Source organism: Lagenorhynchus albirostris, chromosome 4, assembly GCF_949774975.1.
Source record: "Lagenorhynchus albirostris chromosome 4, mLagAlb1.1, whole genome shotgun sequence".
Classification (NCBI taxonomy): domain Eukaryota; kingdom Metazoa; phylum Chordata; class Mammalia; order Artiodactyla; family Delphinidae; genus Lagenorhynchus; species Lagenorhynchus albirostris.
Genome location: NC_083098.1, coordinates 146,953,075 through 146,978,310, shown reverse-complemented (window position 1 = coordinate 146,978,310; position 25,236 = coordinate 146,953,075). Strand labels below are relative to the sequence as shown.

The following is a 25,236-nucleotide window of genomic DNA, read 5'->3' as shown; positions in this document are numbered from 1 at the left end:
TGGCTTTCTCCCCAGGCCTGTGTGTTGCCCCGAAAGGTGGTGGGGCGGGGTCCTGGCAGCTCCCCAGCCCCTCTCCAGCCGCCAAACCACGGCGTGCCATGGGCGCTGTGTGTCCAAGCTGCCCTCCCTGGAGGTGGCCCTCCAGGCACAGCCAGCTGGGCCGGTTCCTCCCAGCACCCCCTTCTGCCTCTCGCGTGACCCTTCTAAAGGCCCGTGGCCCGGATGGGCTGCCTGCTAACTTCTGTGAGTCTCGGTTCCCCATCTATGACATGGGATCCTGCCCCCTCAAGGGAGTGTCACTCGAAGGACTGTCACGGGGAGTGGAGGGGACGGCCCTCAGGAAACAGAAGCAGGGACGAGGACAACGATGGTGACGACGGGGAAGCTGAGGCTCCGGAAGGGCACCTGCTCGAGGTCCAAGGCTGGCTCCCGAGGGCTAATTCCAAACCCCTGCCCCCACCAGTCCCGAGCCCCTGCTGTAGGTGGGCAGCAGTTCATTCCTTCTAGATCCTTCCTGAGCGGGAAACTCTGCCTTGGACCAACCCCTCCCCACCCCCAGGTCCTGGCTCTACCCTTGGGGTGGGGACAGCCCTGTAGAAGGGTAGAGTGACCACACGTCCCCCACTTAGCGTGGAAAATCCCAATTTCTGGGCAGATGGGACGGCTACTGACCCTCGTTGGGCGCTCCCGTGGCCACAGGCCTTCCTGCAGGACAGCTGGGGTGTGGGCTGCCGTCCCCTCCCACTGCGCAAAAGCGGCCCAAGGCTGGCTTGGAGACCACCCCTCTGTCCGCTGGGGTCTAGGCCGTCCCTCTGGAGGGCAGCTGTGTCTGGGCCGAGGGTGAGCATCGGGGCAGACCCTCCTTCCTGGGTCTCCACTCCCTCTCCCACCCCGACCTGGTGAGTGAGGACCACCACGTCCCAGGTCTGGAAGGTGACAACTGCGGGTACCTAGAGTAGAGGGAGGGGGACCCCCAGAGTGTAGCTTCACGGGGGCTTCCTGCAGGGGGCTGACTTCCTGAAGGCACTGCTGTCCAGCCAGCGACACAGGCACCGCCATCCACAGGAGTGGGAGGGACTCTGTCCAGGTGGGCAGGCCTGGTCTTGGGCAGCTAAGGACACAGGTCTCCCTGGATGCCACTTCTCTTCTGCTCCCAAAGGACTCAGCGCTGCTCAGAGGAGCCCCCGGGCTCTGAAACACTTTCTCACCTACCAGAAAGAAAATGGGTGTGGTGGCCACTGGGGCCTCTTGCAGCCACGCCCCCATTCTCTGGCCTCCCAACGCCCACCTCAGAGGGACTGGACACCCAAGTCCCAAGGGAAGGCCCCATCGCCTTGGCAACCCCAGCGTTTGGTCTGCCCTCCTGCATTCTCTCCAGGGCCCCAGGTGGGGTGTAACAGAGCACTGCCCACCCCAATGCACACAGACGCCAGGGGTCTGAGCTGAAGACACACGAGGAGAGGAGCTGGGCAGGGTGGGCGGGCAGTGGGGAGGCGGAGCCGTCGCAGGCAGTGGGAGCTGGGGCTGGGGGGCGGCCACCCCTCTCCTGGGGGCTGGTGGGAAGTCAAGTCCTGCCCTTTGACTGTCCCAGGAGTCCAGAAGCCCCCAGCTTCCTAGAGGACAATGAACTTTAGCAAGAGCCCCGTCACCTGCCAGTTGGAGAAAAAGAAGTCCATCCATGTTCACATGAGGAATAAGAGTGTCTGCAATCCTTAAATAGATTTATGGAAATGGTTTTGAATTACAGCATTTAGAAAATAAAAATAATCTGCATACATAATATACCCTCCATTATATGCTTTTCTTCTCCCACAGAAGCTGTTTTTGTGCGTGTGTATTCCAGTGTCAAATAGTAATTGGATTTTATCCTATAAAAGAAGCAGTAGGTATGTCATCTCTCTAAAAATAAAACTGCAATCGTCATTGCAATGTGAAGCCTGAGATTTAAGCCTGAGGAGGTGTCTGTGCTGGGGCCCGGGGCCACTCTGGGGTCTGAGGAGGTGGGCCAGGGTCCCAGGGGTGCAGAGGGAAGGGGAAGTGGCAGCCAAGCGGGCAACATCCGGGGGTCCTCAGCCCCCTGGAGAGCCCTGGCCTCGGAAGCTGGGAAACCTCTGCCCGCCGCCTGACCCCGCCGTCGGCTGGTGGACCGGGGCGGGCAGACCGCAGCAGGGGCGCGCCTGCTTGCCCAGAGGACCACCAGGCCTGCTTCTGCATGTCCCCTCTCCGACAAGCAATGAGACTCATGTTGCTGAGACAAGGTCCTGAGGGGAGCAGGGGGCGGGCAGCTGTGGGCTCAGGGCCCTGGAGAGAGAAAAGCCTAGGCTTTCTGGTTTGGCCAGCGTGTGGGGAAGCCCTGCGGTGCCCCAGGCCCCCCCGACCCCGCCGGCCCCCAGAGGTGTCCACCATCTCCCCAGACTCAGCCCCAGGGGCCGAGGCTGCCCTGAGCTCAGACACCATCCCTACTTTCCCCTTGCAGGGCGGACCTTCTGCTACGGTCCAGCCTCAAGGCCGCATCTCAGCAGGGCAGGGGGGCAGGCGGATGGGCGGGAGGAAAGCCCACCCAGCCCAGGCAGCCGCCTGGCACCCCCAGGTCCCCCCACTGGCTGAAGCTGACCTCCTGTTGGCCCCTGCGGCTGGCCTGGGGTCCCCATGGGTGCGGAGGCCAGGGCGGGTGGGGTGGAGGCCCTGGACGTTCTGGAAGTCAGGGCGGCCTGCAGCCCTGGCAGCGGTGATGGCAGCAGCTGGATGAAATGCGGTGAAGACCCTCCCGTGGCCGGAGGCCTCCTCCTCGGCACCTCCTCTCTGGCGTCCTTTGGGGCCCTCGCGGGCTTGGGGCACCGTGTCAGATGCCCGCCTTGTCGCTGTAGAAGGGCGTGACGTGGAACATGTAGCAGTGCGTGCACACGCGGACGGGCTTCACCTGCCCGTAGCGGGGCAGCGGTGCCGAGTGCGAAGAGCAGCGGGAGCAGAAGATCTGGAAGGCGAAGGGCGGGAGGCGGGGCCAGTGGGCTGGGCAGGGCTCCCAGCAGCCCCGGCGCCTCACCCCTTCCTGACCTTGGCCTCTCAGGGGCGCGCAGCAAGGACGGGGTCGGAGCCCCGGGTGCCGCCGTCCTTCCTGCCCTTCCTCCCACCCAGAGCATCCCGGGCGTGCGCGGGTGGGTGTCTCCCGGCACCCCCCCCCCCGTGGGGCTGGAACCTTCAGGAAAACCTGGCGCAGGTCTTGGCCAGGAGGCCGCGCCCACGGAGGGGGTCCTGGCCCCATACCCAGGCTGCCACAGGCTCCTACTCAGACCCTCCATCCCCTCCCCGTCCTCAGGTCTGAAGTGGCCAGGACTGGGCACTGCACCATTCACACCCAGCGGGCGGAGTGCCTGGAATCCACACCCTGTGCCAAGGCAGAGCAGGGCCCAGGGCTCAGGCGTGTCTGCACAAGGACCCCGGGGCATCGGTCCGGACTTCCGGACCTCGGCGCCACGTCTGTGACGGCCCCTGGGATGCCCGCAGCGACAGCCCGAGGGGCCGCGGGACGACCTCGGCCGCCCCACCCACCTTCCCACAGCTCCGGCAGTGGTGCTTCCTGCGGATGACGGTGAAGGGGGCTTTGCACGCGGTGCAGAAGCCGCAGGCCTCGTCTGGGACCCACTCGGGCGGGTCTATGACAACGACAGGGGGGGACACGTCAGCCAGAGGGACCCGTGCGGTGGCGGCAGTGGGGACCGGTGACTGGGGTGGGGGTCGGAGGCTGGCGCCTGTGCAGGAGCCTCTGGTGGGGCAGCCTGCCCCCCACTCCCCCCCTCCGGTCCTCCCTGAGGCTCGGTACCGGCTGCGGTTTCAGGAAACTGACGGTGTCCCATGGACGGGTCAGTCTTTGCAGCTGTCGGCCGTGCTCATCGATCGGACCCCAGCTGCGGCCTGCACCTCGCCCCAGGACTCGGGGCACGGGCAGGGAGCGTCCACCCGGACAACCCTCTCCCGGCCGGCACCCAGCCTGGCAGGGCCCTTGGGCAAAAATGGGGGTTGGGAAATGAAGAAATCAGCCCCCTCTGTGGACCCCTCCGTCAATCAGCCCCGCCCACCCCAGCTCCAGGGCTGTTCTCAGGTTCCTGAGGAGAGGCGCCGAGGCTGGCCCTGGCCTCTCCCGACACCTGTGCAGCCTGGCAGCTGCCTGTGGGCCTGTCCCATGTCACTTCTCCAGGCGATCACGGGGGAAGCCTCTGGGCCTCTGCTCTGGAATTTGGGTGGGAGGGTGTGTGTCGGCGATGGGAGAAGCCATCTTGCACGGGGGGACATGCCTTTCCTCCCACCCCAGACATAAGATGCCCACTGCGTACCAACCCCAAGCCCAGTACCGCCGCCCAGAGGGAGAACGAACACCTGGATGGCTCCCTGGGGCCACAGTGTGGGCTCAGGGGTCTCCCGTCCACTCTCACACAACCCCCAAGGGAACTCAGCAAGGCCGCCTGCCCACCAGAGACCGGGGTCTCCTCGCCTCCCTCTCTCCCCCTCTCCTCACCAACCTGCACCAGAGGACCTGCCCCTCCCCCCCCGCGCACAGAACCGCCCCTCCCCCCGACCCCTCCCTCCCACCCAGCTCTCCCGCTTCTGCTCCGGACCCCATCAGCTCACCCCCCATCAGCTCACCCCCGACTGCAGGGAGATGGCTTCTCATGCTTGCCACCCTCCCCCGCCCCCATGTGAAATCCTTGGCCGGCCCCAGTGACGCCCTGGACGGCGCCCGGCAGCTCCGGGGCCACGCCGGGCCACGAGGCCAGCTCCAACACACAAGTCGAGACCCCCGCCCGAGGAGGATGGTGAGGGTCCTGAGGACTTGCTGGGTCCACGCCCTGCCCTGCGAGCCACTCCCAGGAGGGGGCTGGACTGGCGGCCCACGGGGGGACATGGCCCTGGCAGTGGGCCGGGCCCCTCCAGACCTCGCAGTTCACCACCTGCACGCTCCTCGAGCAGGGGTTCCGAGTTTCCGGCGGGCGTTCTAGTTATGGCACTGTGTGCGATTTTCACAGGAGGGTAGAGAAGACCAGGGCTCAGGGCGTTTAGGAAGCAGGGAAGCTTGTGCGGCCGCCCCCAGGGGATCCCGGCCAAGGGCAGTGCGAGGGAGGCCCTGAGCCGGGACCAGCGGGGACCCGCGCCGCCGGCCAGGCACACCGGGGCCAGCCGCCTCCTTCTCAGCTCCAGTCGCATTCGACACTTGCCCAGGCCCGTCTGCCGCTGCCCGTCTGAGCACCTCTCCAGGCCTCCGGCCCCTTCCAAAGGCCTTGGGCGGCCCCCTCCCCACAGATGTGTTGCCAGTGCCCCCAGCCCACCCTGGACGCTCCTTCCTTGACTGCCAAGCCACCGGGCCTGCAGCCGGCCGACCTCCAGGCTAACGGGGGAGCAGGCCGCTGGGGGAGGCCTTTCCTGCGGGGCAGGTGAACGCTGAGGGGTCGGCAGTGTGCCTGTGGCCTGGGACCAGCCACTTCCAGCTGCGGTCAACGGCCTGGACCCCGGCACCTCAGTGCTCCTCACACCCTCCCTCTGCCCCCCAGGCTGAGATGTTCAGTAATGGGCCTGAGGTTAGGTGGCGGCAGCTCAGAGGACCTGTGCCCATCCTGGGAGCCCAGGAGGGAAGCTGGAGTAAGAGGTTGCACCCCCTGGGAAGCGGCACGTCTAGGTGTCTGGGGAGGGGCCCCCGCTGGAGGAGCGCTGCCCGCCCCGAGCCTGCAGTCCAGGGCAGAGCGGCGGAAACGTCCAGACAGGGCTCCTGCTCTCCGCTCGGCACGCAGTGCATTGGCCCCTGGCTCCCGGGCCCTCACGCACCTTCCAAGTCTCCATCTCGGGTCTTGGCTGCGAGTTCAGAGGATGACAGGGTCTCCTGGCACAGAGCGCAGTCCTCCAAGGCCGCGCTCCGCAGGGTCTGGGTGACTAGAAGAGAGAGGGTGGCCGCTGGGGTCAGTGGGCCACCACCTGTCCCTGGGAGGTGCCGCCAGCGGGGAGTAGCCCCCGAACAACCCCCAGTCCCGCGTGTGGAGTGGGTCACCGCAGCCCTCACCCAGCGTCCCCGCAGGCTGGGTGCTGACCCCGCAGGGGGCCTTCCCATCCGAGTGCCCTCAGGTGTGCAGCTGGTCCTGCCTGTGGGCCCCCGGCCCCAGGGCCCACCGTCGTTGCTTGCAGAGCAAGAAGCCAGCCCCAGAAGGCAGCCCCGCCCAGAATCCCCTGGCAGATGGGGGCAGTGTGGTCCAGTGGTGTGGACCCTGGGCGGCACAGCTGGGTCGGCACACAGGACAGATTTCTCCTCCCTATGGGCGAGGACGTGCCCTCCAGGGCTGGGCCGGCTGCCCCGTGTGTCCAGACGTTCTTGAGCAGAAGCCCCTATGATGAGAGGCCGCTCGCCCAGAATGGGAGCCTCAGCCCAGCAGAGGGTGGGCAAGCAGGGGTCGGGCCCCTTCCCCACGCTCGGACCCTGCCACCTCCTTCCAGGGAGCGAGGGGCCAAGCTCCCCGTGCCTTAGCATTCCCTGCCTGACACCTGCTCCCTCACCAAGTAACTCTGTTCTGCGTGCGCGTGTGTGTGCACGCGTGTGTGAGTATGTGAGGCAGCTCACAGACGGCCACTCCCCCGAGCAGGGAACCCACGTCCCCTCCTTGGCTGTGGGCTGGCCCCTGGCTGCTCTGACAGACGGAGTTTGGTAGAAGTGACAGTGTACCGCTTCCGGGTCCTGTCTCCAGGTCCGTCAGCTGTCGGAAGTGGGGTGGGCTGGCTGGGGCGTGGGCACGTGGGGCTGTGACCCCCACGCGTCCCCAAGCCCACCTCTCGGGGTACCCAGGGCCTGTGCCCCTCTGCCCACAAAAGCCGGGTGGCGGTGCCGGGCCAGGTCTGGGGGTGCAGGTTTCCGCAGGCCCCCCACATCCGGGGGGGGTGGGCACGACGGTCAGCCTAGGCCTCAGAGCCTGTCCCGAGCTGGTACTCACCCTTCTTTAGCTTTTCCTTGTCGTCCGTTTCCGGCTTGGTGGCCATGACCTGGAAGAGGGTCTTGAGAATACTTCTGAGGTCGCTGGCGTAGTTGGTCTGCAGCTGGTCGGCCACGCCTGGGGGAGGACGCCCGAGGAGGGGGCGTTAGGTCCTGGCAGCTGGTGAACCCAGCCAGGGCTCGTGGTCAGAGACCAACGTGTCCTCGGGTGAGTGGGCGCGAGAAGAGGCTGCCCCGCCCCCGTGACAGCTCCCTTGGCAGAAGCAAAAGCTCAGGAGTCAAGGGGAGGTGGCGGAGGGGGGCAGAGTACCCAGCAGCCCTCCCCCGGGGGTCAGTTATTCGCCTTCGTGCTCTTATCCTGGCCCCTCACTGAGGGACAACCCCAGAGCCCCCAGCTGTGCCCACCTGCGTGGCAGCACCTTCCCCTCATGGCCACCTCGACTGCGGGGATGCGGTGAGGTTCCACGTGGCTGGGGGGCCGAGGGTGGACCCTGCCCAGACATGGGGCCCAGCGCCGGCTCCTCGGCACCCCCCGCCAGCCGGCCCCCGCTCCCTGGCCGGACAAGGCTTCTCCCACCCTCACCTGCAGAGGTTTCCTCTGTCTCTCAATTAGGTGGACTCGGCCCTTCTCAGTGAAGAGCGCTGCTAGCTCTTCAGGGGCACAAGGGGCTGCCATTAACAGCAAAGCCAGGGAGTGACCGTGCACATCCCAGCAGCACATGGGCGCCCCGGGACCCATCACTGCGCTGATGCCGTGGCCGGCGCTCCCGGGGGCTTCCTTGCGCGCCAGCAGCCGTGTTGAGCACCGGCTGGCAGGACGTTCCCCAGACCTCCAAACAAACCCGTGTAGTGGATTCCGGCAGGTGTCTGAACCGCAGCTCAGAGTCACCCCGAGGTCCTCGTGCCCCCACCTGGCCTGGCCGGGGGCAGTGCCGAGTGACCCCGGGGGATCATGATCCTGACCTGCAGTGTCCGCCAGTCCACAGGCTGCCCCGCGGCTGCCCCTCCACCCGGGGGCCCGGGCGTGCCGCGGACACTCCAGGCCAGGGGAGCTGGGCTGCAGGACGGGCACTGTGTGAACCCAGCTGCCCCGGGGAGGTGTCGGGGAAGGGCAGGCAGGAGGCCAGGAGGGTGGACTTCACTGCACACTTGTCATACTTTTAAACCATGAGAAAGCGGCAGCTATTCAGAACACACAAATCTAGGGAAAGCGCTGCTACGAAGACACCGCTTGTGCTCACTCCCCTCACTGAACTCCCCAGGGAGACAACAGTCATCGTCCTGTTATCTGCCACCCCAAGAGAGGAAACATCAGTCGGGACAGGACGCACAATGAACTCTGACCTACACATTGAACAGAGCCTCCCTGTGTGAGCAGTGAGGGGCCACTGGGACCAGAATGGGGTCCTCCACCCCCCACGGGAGGGCCCGGCAAAGCACGACGCCCGCCTCTTTACCGGGCCGGGCTCATGGCGGGGCTCGCGGGCGAAGGATGAAGTGATGTGGTGAGGAAGGCCCAAGGCAGGGCTGACACCCGAGCAGCCCAGCATCAGTGGGGAACCTCCCGCACCTGGGCCAGCCGCTCCGCTAAAGCACGCCCCCCCGCCCCTGTGTGTCCCCAAGCCCACGCCCCGCCCCAGGCCCAGAAGTGGCACCTGAAATGCAGACAAACAGGCGGTGGATCAGGTCGTGGCTGCCGTGGAACCGGGACCGGATCTTCTCTCTGATGGCCACGGGGCCTGCGTCCGGCCCCATCTCGTCTGAGGGGCAGGAGCCGGCCGTGAAGCCGCTGTGCAGAGAAGGAAACACAGGAGCGCAGGTGGAGGGACGAGGGAAGGCAAAATCTCTGCCCAGAGGCCCCCCCGTCGCGGGAGCGCACTGGGGCTAACGCCACGTGCTGAGCTCCTCCCGTGGGAGAGTCACCGCCCCTACTCACACCCTCTGCAGGGGGCTGATGGGCTCCCAGAAGATGTGTCCACACCCTAACCCCTGCACCTGCCAGTAGGACCCGTTTGGAAGAAAAGTCTTTGCGGCTGCAGTCAAGGTAAGGATCTTGAGAGGAGACATCATGGATTACCTGGTGGCCCTAATCTAAGGACAAGTGTCTTTGTGGGAGACGGGAGAGGAGACACAGACACACGGGGGAGGGGAGGAGGTGAAGTGGCCACGATACAGAGATCAGGGTGATGTGGCCACAAGCCTGGGGGTGCCCGGAGCCACCAGAAGCTGGAAGACGCAGGAAGGACCCTCCCTGAGAGCCTCCGGAGCGGGGACAGCCCTGTCAGATTTCAGAGTTCTGGCCTCCCGCCTGCGAGAGAAGAGATTTCTGTTATTTTAAGCCCCCAGGTCGTGGTGCTGTTTTACTAAGACTGTCCTTCGTCCCCACCATGCACTTCCCTTCCCACGGCCCAGGGGTCCTGCTGCAGGTGCTGCGAGCTCTGCTGTTCAGGGGTCACCCTGCGGCCCTAAGTAGTGGCCGCAGTTGAGCCTACACTGTTAGGGCGTCCACTGACCGTCCTGTTCTTAAATCATTTATCTCCCATCTTCTATTTCTGCCGTTTTGTCCCATTTTCTGGGAAATTTCCTCTTTTTTTCTCCGACTTTCCCCTCGACATTTTTGCTACCAGGTTTTTAATTTCCTGCTCTCTCTGTTGTTTCATGGATGTGAAATATTTTATCTATCTAGTAACATTAATTATATATTGTTTCTGATTTTCTTTTCTTTTTTTTTTTTTGGCTGTGCCGCGAGGCATGCGGGATCTTAGTTCCCCGACCAGGGATTGAACCTGTGCCCCCTGCAGTGGAAGCGTGGAGTCTTAACCACTGGACCATCGGGGAAGTCCGTCATTGTAATTTTTTAGAAGTTGCCTTTGGTGGCCTGCACTATCTCTGTTTCTGCTTTTCTGTGGGGGAGTTGGTTTTTTCATGCCTGCCTCAAATGCAGAGACCCCTGTCAGAGAGAGGCCCTGGCGTGGCCTCCTGGCATGGTGGAATCGCGGCCGCCCTCGCATCACTGGTGGGAGTGTAAACTGGTGGATGACTTTGGGGAGGTGCCCTGGCATCACCTCAGAGAAGCCGGCACACTCCTCAGCCCAGGGGCCGTGGTTGGCACACACCCAAGACCCTGCCCTGTGCAACTGCAGACGTGGCAGAACCTTCAGGGCCGTTCTGGAAGTTCCAGTAAAATCCACCAGTGATGGAGGAGGAGAATCCACTGTCATCCTGTCATGCTGTGGCCCGCCTGGTTGGAGCGGGTGAGCAGCCCTGGCCCCTTGTGGACGTGGACGACCCTCGCCGACACGGCAGAGAGACGCGCACAGCCGCCCGATATCTCACTTAGGGGCACGTCCCTTGGTGTCAAACCATCAGGAAGCTCGGAGATGTGAGGCGCCTGAGGATTCAGTGCAGGGGGCGCTGGGGCTGGAGGGCCAGGCTGGCTTCGTGGGCTCCCCCTGCTCAGACGAGTGCGCGTCCGACTGGCACACCCTAGCGACGTGAACGTTGGCTTGTAAGTAATATTTCTTTTAAAAAAGTGTATTTATTTTATTTATTTATCTTTGGCTGCATTGGGTCTTCGTTGCTGCACGCGGGCCCCTCACCGCGGTGGCCTCTCTTGTGGCGGAGCACAAGCTCCAGGCGCACAGGCCCCAGCAGCTGTGGCATGCGGGCTCAGCAGTTGTGGCTCGCAGGTCCCAGAGCGCAGGCTCAGCAGCCGTGGCGCACGGGCCCAGCTGCTCCGCGCCATGTGGGATCCTCCCGGACCAGGGCTCGAACCCGTGTCCCCTGCCTTGGCACGCAGATTCCCAGCCACTGCGCCACCAGGGAAGTGCCCTTATCAGTACTATTTCACCAGAACGTGGAGGAGCGGTGGGAGGCTGAGGGCGAGGCTGGGACCCTTGTGATGATCTACAGCTCTGCCCTCCCAGACCCCCTGCCAGGTTTCCAGAGACGAAGCCCTTGACTTTCTGCCTGGGGGGTGTGGACTTGGCGGCCCCTGTCCTGGGAGCTGAGTAAAGAAGGGGGATGCAACATCACTGTCCGGGGTGTCAGCTTCCATCAACGCCCCCAGTCTCAGTTCACAGCCTCACCCAAAAGACTGGGAAGCAGGAGCCCAAGCAAATATTTACACACACTATTTGCAGCAGCGTTATTCACAAGAGCCCAAGGGGAAACAACCCAAGTGCCCGTCAACAGATGATGGATACACAAAACGTGGTCCCTCCATACGATGGAATATTATCCAGCCTTAACAAGGAAGAAAATTCTGACACCAGCTACCATATGGACGCACCTGTAGGACATTAGGCCCAGTGACAGAAGCCGGTCACAAAAGGACAAACACCGTGTGACTCCGCTTACGTGAGGTCCCTGGAGGAGTCACATTCACAGAGACAGAAAGCAGATGGTGGGTGCCGGCTGCTGGGGAAGGGGGCTTGAGTGGGGACAGAGTTTCAGTCTGGGATGATGAAAAGTTCTGGAAATAAAGAGTGGTGGCAGTTATACCACATTGTGAATGTGTACAATGCCACCGAATTGTACACTTAAATATGGTTAAAAGAGTAAAATTTATGTTAGATGTATTTTGCCAAAATTAAAAAGTAGGGGAAAAAAAGATTTAGGACAGGGGAGGGCAGAGGAAAGGGAACTGGAAAGGTTAAGTAGCGAAGAGAGCTGATGGATTTGGCATCAATACAACAGGTTAAGAGTGAATACATGCTAAAAACCATTAAATTATACACTTGTATAGTACATATTTTTAATAATTAAAAAATTGAAGTATAGTTGATTTACAATGTTGTGTTAGTTTCGGGCGTACAGCAAAAATTATACACTTTTAAAGGGTGAACTGAATGGTCTATATACTATATACCAATAAAGCAGTTACTGTTGAAGACCCAATTATATTAAGATAGAGTAGCAATAAACAAACTGAAAATGAAATTAAGAAACAACCCTATCTGCAATAGCATCCAAAAGATTTAAATATTTGGAATAAACTTAACAAAAAAGTGCAAGAGTGACACACGGAAAACTACAAAACGTCACTGAAATAAATTAGACCTAAATAAATGGAAAGACACCCTATGTTCATGGTTGAGGACTTAATATCGTTAAGATGGCAATACTCCCCAAATTGGTCAATAAGTTCAATGCAATCTGTGTCAAGATAGCCGCCTTTTCTTTTTCCATGCAGAAGTTGACCAGCTGATCCTAAAATTCGTACGGAAACGCAAGGACTCAGAACAGCCAAAACAATCTTGAAAAAGAAACAAGCTGGAGGACTCACACTCATGACGTGGACTTTAGCATGAAACGCCAGTAAATACGACTGAGGCACTGGCATAGGACACGTGACGACGGAAGAGAATTGCAAGTCCAGAAATAAACCCACACGTTTGTGGGCAACTGATTTTCCAAAGGGGTGCCAAGATCATCCAACGAGGAAAGAACGCTCTTTTCAAAAGATGGTGCTGAGATAGAGAAAGACCGTCTCTCCAATAAGTGCTGCTGGGAAAACTGGAAGCTGCACGTAAAGGGATGAAATTAGAACGTTTTTTCACACCACATATAAAAATAAACTCACAATGAATTAAAGACCTAAACGGAAGACTGGAAACTATAACACTCCTAGAAGAAGACACCGGCAGAACACTCTCTGACATGAGCCATAGCAATATTTTTTTTGGATCTGTCTCCCAAGGCAAAGGAAACAAAAGCAAAAATAAACAAATGGGACCTAATTAAACTTAAAAGCTCTTGCAACAGCAAAGGAAACCATCGACCAAATGAAAAGATAACCTACTACATGGGAGAAAATATTTGAAAAAGATATGACCAATAAGGGGTTAATATCCAAAATATATAAACAGCTCATACAACTCAATAAAAAAAATAAAAAAATAAACCAGATTAAAAAATGGGCAGAAGACCTGAATAGACATTTTTCCAAAGAATACATACAGATGAAAAGCACATGAAAAGATGCTCAACTTCGCTAATCATCAGAGAAATGCAAATCGAAACCATGAGATATCACCTCCCACCCATCAAATGACCATCATCAAAAAGACCAAAAATAACAAGTGTTGCTGAGGATGTCGACAAAAGGGAACCCTCCCACACTGTTGGTGGGAATGTAAATTGGTGCAGCCACTTTGGAAAACAGTATGGAAGGTCTCTCAAAAAACTAAGAATAGAATTACCATATGATCCAGCAATTCCACTCCTGGGTATATATCTAAAGAAAATGAAAACAGAAAAGATACGTGCACCCCAATGTCCATAGCAGCATTATTCACAATAGCCAAGACATGGAAGCAACCTAAAGGTCAATCAACAGATGAATGGATAAAGAAGATGTGGTGTATACATACAATGGAATATTACTTAGCCATAAAAAAGAATGAACATTTGTCAATTCCAACAACATGGATGGACGTGGACAGTATTATGCTAAGTGAAATTCATCAGACAGAGAAAGACAAATACTATATGTTATCACTCACATGTAGAAATCTAAAAAATAAAACAAACAAATGAATATAACAAAACAGAAGGAGACTCACGGATATAGAGAACACACTAGTGGTCACCACTGGGGAGAGGGAAGGAGGGAGGGGCATGATAGGGGTAGGGGATTAAGAGGTACAAACTATTAAGTATAAAATAAATAAGCTACAAGGACATATTGTAACAGCACAGCGAATACAGCCAGTATTTTAGAATAACTTTAAATGGAGTATAATCTATAAAAATATTGAATTTCTATGTCATGCAACCTGAAACTAATACAATATTGTAAATCAATTATGCTTCAATAAAATTTTTTTTTTCTGGGAGAACTGCATTTCCACACACGAAAGAATGAAGTTAAACCTTACCTTATACCATATACAAAAATTGACTCAAATAGATCAAAGGCCTGTATCTATTCTAAAATTCTTAAACTTAGAAAGAATTTTAAATTCTTTAAAAGAATTCTTAAAAATTCTTAGAAAAGAATAGGAATCTTTGTGGTCTTGGATTAGGAAACAGTTTCTTAGGTGTGAAACCAAAAACACAGCAACCAAAACCAAATATCTCATTCAGCAGTTCCTCAGACAGTATGACACAGCAACTCCACCCTGAGGTATCTACCCAAGAGAACTGAAACACATATTCACACAAAAATTAAAAACTTCTGTGCTTCAAAAGATACCTTCAAGAAAGTGAAAAACCCGACAGAATGTGAGAAAATTTTTGCAAATCATGTATCAGTCAAGGGTATAGTATCTGGAATACAGAAAACTCTTGCAACTCAACAATAAAAAAATAAATAACCCAACTAAAGAATGGACAATGGATTTGAAAAGACATTTTTCCAAAGAAGATATACAAATGGCCAGTAAACACATGAAAAGATGCCATCATTAGTCATTTAGGAAATGCAAATTAAAATGATAATGTTCTATTTTATATCCATTACGATAACTGTAAGAGTTTTAAAAGGAAACAGAAAATAACAAGTGTGGGTGAAGATACGGAGAAATTGGAACCTTGTACATCCCTGGTGAGAATCTGAAATGCTACCGGAACTGTGGGAAACAGTTCAGCAGCTCCTCGTGCCGTAGGACCCAGCAATTCCACCTCAAGGTATCTACCCAAGAGAACTGAAACATAGATTCACACAAAAGTTTGTACGTGAACGTTCATACCTACTAGCCAAACATGGAAGCAACCCAAACGTCAGTCAACTGACAAATGGATAAACAAAATGTGGTCTAGCCACACCATGGGATTAATTTTTGGCCATAGAAAGTGTGGACAGGTGCTACAGCGTGGATGAACCTTGAAAACATCAGGCTATGTGACAGAATCCAGCTACAAAGGTCACTTATTGTATGATTCCATTTCTTTGAAAATTCTAGAAAAGTCTAGGCAAACCCAAGAGACAGAAAGTAGATTAATGGTTGCCAGTGGCAGAAGGGAGGGGAGGATGTTTGGGGTTTCTTTATGGGGTGATGAAAATGTTGAGATTAGATACCGGTGGCGGTTGCACAACTCTGTGAATATGCTGAAGACCACTGAATTGTACACTTTAAAAAGAATAAAAGGATGTTTTCCTTGTAATCATCTAGCGACTCATATTCAAGAAAGAGCTCAAGCTAAATGCCCGTCAACAGTGGGTTGATTCAGTAAATTAGCTCATACAGTTTCCACAAAGGACAGTTAACGATGCTGGAAATTCCAAAATATTAAATAAAAAGGTGGCATTTTAAAAATTAGAGCTATCATATGTACATAAATGAGATTTGGGGAAACACAGTCAAGGCAAAGCATCAACATTACATTTATTTGCATAGTAGGACTACGGATTCTTTTCTGAGCATCTTCTAAGATTCAGTATTACTTCTATGACCAGAAGAATAACTGTTAGGCTGAGGAGAGGCAGCGCCTACAGCAGGAGCCACTGCAGCCCTCCTGAGGCACAGAGTTTGTTTCTTAGTGGAGGGAAGGCATGCTCTGGGGCTCAGCCCCGCAGCCCCTGCCCCTCAGATAAAGCCCTGGAAGTGGGGCAGCCTTTCTGGACAAGGCGCTGCGGCTGGCAGGCAGCTCGCCTGCGAGAAACCAGAGGAAGGGCCCTGACTGTCAGCTGAGCGTTGAGAGCTACGAAGCCAGCAGTTCATGTTGTGCCTTAAAAGAGCAATGAACCCTCCCAGAAGACTGAGACCGAGGCTGGCCCACAGGTGGTGGGTGGGTCAGATGGCAACCATGGTCTCAACCCCAAGCCCTCAAGCCCTCTCCTGCTGCTCCGCAGAGTGGGGCGTGTGTGTGTGTGTGTGTGTGTGTGTGTGTGTGTGTGTGTGTGTGTGTGTGTGTGTGTGTGTGTGTGTGTGTGTGTCTGTGTGTTGGGGGGGGGTGTGGATGGAAAGAGAGCCAGAGGCTCCATAAAGAGCCTGGTCCTCGGCAGAGGAACCAACAAGGTGCTGCCCACGGGCAACCCAGCTGGGCTTGGAAGGGCCACCGGGAACAAAAGAACAGAACACTGGGAGTGGGGCCTGGGACGTCACCTGGGGCCTGAGCTTGGGGCCCGGCTGGGTCAGCCCAGTCCTAGGGGCCACATAGATGGGCATTGTTTGGGCACCGGGGGCCCCAGGAACACTGCCCAGGGCCACCCTTTTGGAAGGGCGCTGGTCCTCCATGGGCAGCTGCTACGCAGCAGGCTGGGAGCACGGAAGAGGGTTCCAAGGATGAATCAGACCCTGTGTGTGGCCCCCAACAGCCCAGTCTAGTGGGGGAGCCACACATTTTAACAAGACAGAGCTGAGAGGCCGGCTGGCGCCCAGTGGTCCAGGTCTATGGTGAGGGCAGGAACAGTGAGGGTGAGACATGGCCGGAAGTTGAGACGCAGAGGAAAAGTGGGCGAGAGAGGCTAGGGTGAAGGCGTGAGGGGCGCCCACCTGCCAAGGGCTTCCTCTGCCTCCCCAAGCAGTCTGAGCTCCTGTCACCAGCCGTATCTACCCAGGCACTCAACTTCAAATCTGCACGGTCACCTGGATGTCGAAAAATCCGGCACCTTCTGTGACCGATGCCCAACTGGATTCTGTTTCCTGCCACTCTCTTTTATTGAAGGCAGCACATATTCCCCGTAACAATTCCACTTCGGTTTGCATTACTAGGAAGTGTCAATTTTCTAGTAGCAAAAGACAATGCAATTCTAAAGTTACATTAATACCAAAGGTTTTGTCCAGCCTGTGTCTTTGGCCACGGTCCATAGTGGCAAACTTTCCAAAGGGCACCCTTGAAAGGCACACATGGAGAAGTATCTGATTCCACGGTCAGAGTAGAAAAAATGGCCTTTTGACAGGAAAAGGACTTTGTCATTTTGAAGTTCTAGGGGTCTGTGAAATAAGAGATAGTACAACTTGGAAAAACTAATAGCATCACAAGGTGTTTCTGGCTATGACATCACATGGATGGATCTGTGAGCCTCTGAAACCCTTTGTAAAGGCCTCAGTAAGAGAAAAACAAGGAGGAGCAAGACGGACTGATGGAATCCAGAAGGAAGGTTTATGCTTGGATGTGGGGACATGGAAAGTCTGGACATCTGCACAGCCACATACCAATTCTAATGAGCCAGCTTGGGCCCTGCTAGCTCCTCCTTACAAAATCCATCCATCCATCTATCCATCCATTTGTCCATCTATCTACCCAACCACCCACCCATTCATCTATCTATCGACCCATCCATCCATCCAACCATCTACCCAATCATCCACGTATCCATCTGTCCATCCATCCATCCATCCTAGTATGGTGAGGAGTTAGCAGGGAGGTATGTGTGTGCTGATATGGGTCGAACTGTGTCTCCCCAAATTCATATGTTGAAGTGCTAACCCCCAGTACCTCAGAACGTGGCTTTATTGGGATATAGAGTCACTGCAGATGTAATTAGTTAAGATGAGGTCATTAGGGTGGGTCCTAATCCAATATGACTGGTGTTCTTCAAAAAATGAGAAATTTGGACACAGGTGCACACAGAGGGAGAATGACATGTAAAGAAAAGGCAGAGATCAGAGCTTAGCATCTACAAGCCAAGGGGCCCCAAGGATTGCCAGTATCCATCAGAAGTGAGAGGGCAGAGGCCTGGACAGATCCTCCCTCATGGCCTCAAAAGGAACCACCCTGCTGACACCCTGATCCAGGACTTCTGGCCTCCAGAACTGAGACAATCCATTTTTATGGTTTACCCCGCAGTTTGTAGTACTTTGTTACAGCAACCCTACAAACGAACACAAACGTGATGGCACAAAGCTGACAGGCCCAGGCTGCCCAGGGGGCGTCAGCACAAATATCTTTGGGGCAGCAACTATGCTAATTTATTGTGAACAGACCAGATCTCCCTGCTTCCTCTACTCTCCAGCCACTTGCAAAGTCTTTCTTCTAGTGGTTTTAATGAGTGACTCTGCGTTTGGAAGGAAGACAACTTACTCCAGTGCAACAACCCCTTGGGGTGAGCACAGGCTGGGAGGGAGGGGGAGGAAGGATAAACCCCTCTCCCCAAGGAGACCACAGCACATGGCTCAGGTCCACAGAGGGAACAAGAGAACAAGAAATGACTGGGACTGGGAGGGCTGGCACCGACCCAGGAAACAACCCAAAGGGGCTGTTTCAGTCTCTTCTCATCAAGGGATGGCCAACAGAAACACCAACAGCTCTAGACGGGAACGCAGCCTGGCCGACGCCTGGCCGGTGAGACTCTGAGCCGAGAACCCATCTCGCCACACCAGACACCTGACCCACCGACACTGTGAGATGATGAACGGCTGCTGTCAGAAGCCACTAAGTGTGTGGTAATTTGTTACGCAGCATGGCTGACTAATACAACGGGGCAGATGTTGTAACTGAGTGACCGAGTGGAGGCCGGCACCCTGAGTCAGGACTGAAAGCAAAATGAAACCGCTTTGGTGCAGAGAAGACTGACCTGGCGGGTACGTCCAGTAACAGCTCCTGTCTTGGGAGGCTCGGGGCATCCCCGGGGCTCACCTGAGTCTGTGCAGGTCGCCACACCAGAGCCCAGGTCCTGTGGAGCAGCAGGAGGAAGTGTGGCCGCCACCCAGCACCTGTGCCTGACACCCTTGCTCAGCTTGAGGCTCCACAGGAGCCTGTGCAAGTGGACAGTAAGTGATGGGTCCCCCATGGCAGGGGCAGCCACATACACTGCCCAGCGACAGACACCCTCTCAGCGCACTGCAGGCTGGTGCTGGGGGACAGGGGCTGGCCTCAGAGCCACCCCCACTGCTGACCAGTGGCAGACACAGGACTCTAGTGGCCACCACGCAAGCTAAACACAGAGGGGCGCTCACATCCACAGGGAGACGCCCAGTCTCCACACATGACACCATCTGCCGGGGCCTGTCCCCACCCCCGCCGAGGCAGGAGGCTGATGAGGGCTGCTGGGGGTCCAGGCAGCCTGGGGACTCTGGGGGTGCGGGTGTGTTCACCTCTGAGCAGGGCCTGAGGGTGGGGAAGGCCCAGGCAGCCTGGGGCTTCGCTTCTGACCACAGACCTGGACTGAATGCCAGAGGGGGGAGCTGTTCAGAGGCCAGGCCCCAGGGCTGCTACAGAGCCCCTCCTGGTGCGGTGTGCACACGGGGCGGCCCCTGGCAGGGAGTCCAGCACCCAGAACCCGCCAGGCACAACTCCCCTGACCCTGTCAGGGGCTGCCCCAGGAACTGCAGCTCCTACCAAGACCCCGCAGGCCCCGGATAGAAAACCTTCTCAACCAAAATTCAGACCATATCCCTCCTCTGCAGACACGTCTCACTCCCTGCTTCCCAGGTCACTTGGAGTAAAAGCCAGAAAGCCTTCCTGAGGCTCGAGGGGCCCGGCGTGCTCTGGACCTCTCTCTGTCAACCTCCTCTCCCACTCTATGCTTGTAGGCGCCTCCCAGCCGTGCCCCTTGCTGTCACAGACAAGACAAGCGCGCTACGGCCATAGGGCATGGACATTACTAGGCCCAGAATGCATTTGTCTGGACACCCCCAGAGGCCCCCATTCTTTTGGTATCCATCCCAGCACCCTCTAACAGAGACGCTTTCCTTGGCCATCAACAGAACCTCCATTTCCTTCCCCCACCCTGCGTTACTGCTCCTGGGGTGCTTGTCTCCCTGACGCAGCACGCGTGTGCCGACTAGCAGTCTCACTCCGGAGAACGCGGGGCCGGCCACGCAGCGACTTCCGTCTGTCTGTTCACCGCTCTGCGCCCAGCATCAAAGACATTCCACCCCCCGCCCCGCGAGCCTCCCAATCTGTGTCCACTGAACACACGGCACAAATTCATCAGACACAGAGGAAGACTAGGTGCGGGGCTGTCTGTGGGAATAAAGGCTTTCTCCTGTGATCGAGTGCTAAACGGATTCAGGAAAAAATCAACCCGCAGGGCCTCCTGAAACCCCACAGCTTTGGAGGTTTCTGTCTCTGCGTCCTCTTCCTCTCCTGCTGCATCCAGAAAATGTGTCTGACGGAACGACTCCTCGCGAGGGCCCCCCCTCCCCCAAAAGATATGTCCACATCAAATCCCCACGACCTGTGACCGTGACCTTATTTGGAAAAAAGGCCTTTGCAGATGTAAGTAAATTAAGGCTCTTGACATGAGATCATCCCGAGTTATCTGGGTGGCCCTAAACCCAATGACAAGCGTCGTGACAAGGGAAAGGGGAGAAGACAGAATCAGGGAGACTGCTGCGTGAGGACGACGAAGAGACTGGGGTGACGCAGCCACGAGCCCAGGAGCAGCCGGAGACGCCAGGAGCCGGAAGGGGTGATGAAGGACCATCCCCTAGAGCTTCCAGCAGGGCTGCAGCCCAGCCCACAGCTTGACCTCTGGGCCCCAGGACTGTGGGACTATACATCTCTGCTGTTGAAGCTGCCCAGTCTGTAGTGCCCCGTATGGGACCACAGGACACCAGTCCAGAGGGGAGGCTGTGGTCCAGTCCCAAGTCCATCTCTCACCCGCCGGGCGACCCAGGGGGTGACGTGGCCCAGACCCTGCTGCTCAGGCCCAGAACGGGCAGGAAAATCATCGCGGGTGGGCGCAGTGAGAACAAGGGCGACCACGTCTGAAGGGCGGGCGCATAGCAGACGCTCCGGTGCCCGAGCGCTGGTGGGGCAGCGTGAGGCCACAGCGAGGGGGCCCGAGTGACGGAAGTGTCCAAAGAAGCGGGCACACCGACATAATTCACAGACGGGGCACCTTCAGGGTTCTCTGGGAGTGAGACGGCCCTTCCCCGCCTGGGTCTCCCCTCAGCCGGTGGGCCCCGAACTGGCAAGGGGGTGGGGGCCGCTCAGACCCGTGATGACAGCCTCCCAGAAGATCACAGCTGCATCTTCCCCAAAGTTCCGAGCAGAGACCACAGGGCTCACGAGGACAACCCCGAGGGCTCCCCACCCCTAGGAGCGACCCGACACGTATTCTGCCCAGACAAGCCCTGACTTTCATCTCATTTGAGGACCAGCTGCAACCTCGAGTTCACATATTCCAGTCCTGCCTACCTGTGACCAGACCTGGTTCTACGGTGGTTCTCAAACCCATTTCTAGAACACGTTGCGCTAGAGCTCATATTTTTAGAATATGTAATTTATTTGCATATTATCTGTGCATCCCTTTAAAAATGAATCCTGTCATGTTTTAAAAGTGAAAAAGTTTTTTCTGGCGGGGGGTGCCCACTCTGTGTGGCTTGCGGGATCTTAGTTCCCTGACCAGGGATCGAACCTGCGCCCCCTGCCATGGAAGTGCGGAGTCTTAACCACTGGACCGCCAGGGAAGTACCAAAAGGGACTTTAAATGAAATCCCAGGTGTGTTACATGCTAAAGAGAGACCGTCGTTATGGGAAAACATTGTAGCTTGTCAGGCTGGACCATCCACTTACCGTGCCCTCAGCCATCTCCTCCCCGCGGGCCAGCGCCATCTGTCCTGGGGAGGGCAGGGCAGCCAGGGGCCTGCACCACTGGGGTCCCCCACCAGCCCCCTGGGAGGCCCCCTGGAAGGAGCCTGGCCCTCACTGGTCAGTCCCTGTGGCCACGGGGTGGGGGCCAGGACAGCGACATGCACACAGAGAGAGAGTGGGCAGGCCCCTAAGGGTGGACGCCTGCACAGCCGTCGGGGCACGTGTGGGTGTGGGGACGAGTGTGACATGAGAGCACACACGCTCAGGCTCCCGTGACCACGGGAACAGCAGCGGTCTCCACGTGCCGCACTCGTGCCCACCGGGGTCTCATTCACACGCCGTCCCTCGAGGGATGGTTTCGGGCCTCATCATTTTCTTCTATAAAATGGGAATAATTACACCCACGTGGCAAGGACTAGGGACAGTGCGTTGAAAGCGGACGTGCCTGGCCTAAGACAAATGCTCCGGAAGCTGCAGTACTTTCCCACTGGATTCCCACAAGACTGGAGATTAAGGAAATAGAGCATTGAGTCCACAGTCAAAACAACAACACAGGGTTTTAACGAGGCACCGTCACACACAGATCCGCACTGTGGGATCCCGCGGCGCTCGGGGTGCAGTCCACCCCCCTGCCTCCCCTCCCTGGGGCCCTCACGGCTGCTGTTCCCATTCCACGAGGTCAGCAGGACCTCTGAGGGCCCCCAGGGAGATCACTGAAGGACAGCAAAGACTGCAGTTTGGTTCCAAATACTAAATGTAAACAAGACACTGAAAACCAGCTCATTTCCCGTTTCCTCTAGTTAAGCAGCACGACCACTGATGTCCCGTGAGATGAGCCGGTTGGAGGGAACAAGCATCCTTTGTGCTCTCCAGACTGTCCCCTGCCCACCTCTGTCTGAGCCCACAGGCTCCTGCCCTGCCCAGGCCCATCAGGGCTCCCATCTGGGGAGACAGAAGCAAGTATCGTGTCATCAGAATCCCACCGGTGCCTATGCCAGATGGGGACAGTCACCAGGCAGCAGGGAGGGCTTCCTGGGGGAGGAAGCACGGCCTGGCAAGAGGCGTGACTCTACCGTCTATAAGTCCACGAAGACCCCAGCGGGGGGCCGCATGCGGGGCCCATAGCGCCCGAGGACTCCGCCTCCCCAGCCTTGGGCAGCCCCACCCGGCGCCTGCCACCTGTAAGTTCCGACCTGGTTCTGCTGCCTGCTACCCCTGCAGAACCAGAACCCTCACGGCTCCCCGCCTCCCCGCCTCCCCACCACCTTCCTGGCGCACTGCTTGTCCACTGCACACACGCCCCGTAGCCCTGCCTGTACCCGGCTGGGGCATTTCTCGCAGATTCTGGCCTCAGGGCCCACTTCCCCACAGAGCTGCTGATCACAGCATCTGAGAAGTACCGGCCTCCCTCCCCAGGGGCAAGGGCTTCTGCCCCCATCCCGGCCCCAGGGCCAGCGCCCAGGAAAACCAACCGGGAGCCGGGAAGAGGGCCTGGCTCTAAGGAGGTTAGGCCCCTGTCTGTGAAGGCAGGTGAGCACCTGCTACGGGGTTGGGGGTGGGGGCACATGAGGCCCTAGCTGGGTGCACCTGCCCTCGATGGGCCCTGGGCTGGTGGCAGGGAGGGGAGGCCCTGCCGTGGGGAGGGCTCCCAGGGTGCGGCTGGGAAGTTAGGAGAGGTCAGACAGCTCAGGCTGAGGGCCTTCGGGCATCACTCCCCTGCTGTCTAGGCAAGAGGATGTAACCTCCCAGAACCTCAGTTTACTTGTCTGTAAAATGGGAAAACAGTAACCACCACCCACGGTCCTCTGGAGAAGGACTCACAGTGGGGGTGGGACGGTGGGTGCGCGAGTCTGCCTCGTGCTGTGTGGCCCTGGGTCTGTGACACGGGGCTCATCACAGCCTCTGCAAAGGGCCGGGGGCGCCAGCTGTGAGGCTGGGGGTGGGGCAGTGGCCTCAGGGCCACAGGCTCCCACCACCACCGTGGTCCAGGAGGCCAGCCCCAGAAGGTCATGCAGGAGCTGGGCATCAAGCAGGCCCAGTCCAGGAGTGCCCGAGGTCTGCCCCAGGCTGGTCTGTGGGCACACGTCCCACTGTGACCACCTGGAGTCTCTGGTCATCACTATGGTGATCCAGAAGGAACGTTCCCTGCGACACCTGTGGGGAACAGCCAGGGAGCCGCAGCCAACCCCTCGTCACCAGGGACACTCTGCAGAGCCCTGAGGGGCTGTGGAAGTTCTGGGAACCTGCGGCTTCCCCAGACAGGGAGGACAGACAGCAGACACGCTGCCTGATGCCTGCTGTCTTCACTGAGCCATCCTGGCCTGGCAACTGACTGATGGCATGGCCTCAGCCAGCAGGGTGGACCTGGGCTCCGTCAGAGCCACTTCCCCCGTCACAGGCCACAGGCTGTGCTCAGAGGAGGAAGGCCACCCAGGCTGGTCCCCCTGGAGTCCAGAGGCAGGGACAGCCAGCGGCTCCCAGGTCCATCTCATCCGCCGGCCACACCCCTCCAGAGGTGGGTCTGTGAAACAAGGGGCAGCTCCTCCTCCAGAGCTGGGGAGGGCCTGATGCAATGGTGCCGTGTGAGGGAGGGTGGCGGCCCCAGCAGGTGGCCTCCTGTGTTGCTATGGCGACCCCTCCATGGATCCCACAGCTGCCCTGGCAGGTCCTACGCGTCCACCAGTCCCTGGCACATCTGCCTCTTCCAGCTTTGTTCACTCATGAGGTTACAGTGTTGCCGGGGCTCAAGGGGGTGGGGGGTATAGCAGAGCTGGGCAGGGCCCCAAAGCAGCTGCTGACACCCACCACCTATATCTAGTAAAGAAATTGAAATTGTAGTTAAAAGCCTTTCCATAAAGAAAACTCCAGGCCCAGATGGCTTCACTGATGAATTCTAACTAATATTTAAGTCAGAAATACTACCACTTATACAAAAAATCTTCTGGAAAATTGAATAAGCGGGAATGTTCCCCAACTCATTTAAGGATCTCAGCATTACTCTGATACCCAAACCTTAAAAGGACATTACAAAGAAAGAAAAGTACTGCCCAACATTCCTCACAATCAGATGCAAAGTCCTTAACAAAATTTTAGCAAATTGAAGCCAACAATACATGAAAAGGATAATACCTAGTGACCAAGTAAGGTTCATCCCAGGAATGCAATGGCTTAACATCTGAGTATCAATCAATGTAATTTATCACATTAACAGACTAAAAAATTAAAACTATACGACAATCCCAAAAGATGCAGAAAAAGTACTTGAGAAAAGTCCAGCAAACCGGGAATAGAAGAACTTCCTGAACCTGAAAAAGGGCATCTATGAACATCCTACAGCCAACATCACACTTAATGGTAGATACTCAATGCCTTCCCTCTGAGAACAGGAACAGGGCAAAAATGTCCTGTGTCAACTCTTCTGTTCAACGTTGTACTTGGAGGTCCTCCCCAGTGCAAAAATGCAAGAAAAAGAAGTAAAAGACATCTAATTAGAAAGGAGACATAAAACTGGCTTTATTCACAGATGACAACATCTGTGTAGAAAATCTGATGAAATCTTCATAAAAACTACCATATCTAATAAAGTGAGTTTAGCAAGGTTGCAGGAGATAAGATCAATATACAAGAATCAAGTATCTCTATAGCAATGAACAACTGGAAACTGAAATTATAAAGCAATACCATTTACAACAGCATCAAAAATATAAAATATTTAGAGATAAATCTGGCAAAAGATGTGCAAGACCTCAACAACACAAACTATAAAACTTTGCTGAAAGAAATTAAAGACCTAAATAAATGGAGAAATATACTGTGTTCATGAATTTGAAGATTCAGTATTA

The 25,236-nt window shown here is 56.6% G+C and overlaps 1 protein-coding gene across 2 annotated transcripts in view; it reads right to left on the bottom strand.

Annotated features, from left to right (window-relative positions):
- Window positions 1-1,739: 1,739 nt before the first annotated feature.
- Window positions 1,740-25,236, bottom strand: part of ZFYVE28 (zinc finger FYVE-type containing 28) — a 111,472-nt gene continuing 87,975 nt past the window's right edge. The window contains exons 9-14 of one of the 2 annotated variants that reach the window (XR_009540186.1): window positions 8,620-8,753; window positions 6,966-7,082; window positions 5,815-5,919; window positions 3,550-3,653; window positions 2,615-2,974; window positions 1,745-1,868 (exon numbers count right to left, since the gene is read on the bottom strand). Coding sequence is in view for 1 of the 2 variants with exons in the window: in XM_060147458.1 (XP_060003441.1) it covers window positions 2,843-2,974; window positions 3,550-3,653; window positions 5,815-5,919; window positions 6,966-7,082; window positions 8,620-8,753 (592 nt within the window). In the remaining variant the exon portion in view is untranslated. Of the gene's footprint in view, window positions 2,975-3,549; window positions 3,654-5,814; window positions 5,920-6,965; window positions 7,083-8,619; window positions 8,754-25,236 lie in introns of both variants that reach the window. The other variant, XM_060147458.1, reaches the window with a different exon arrangement.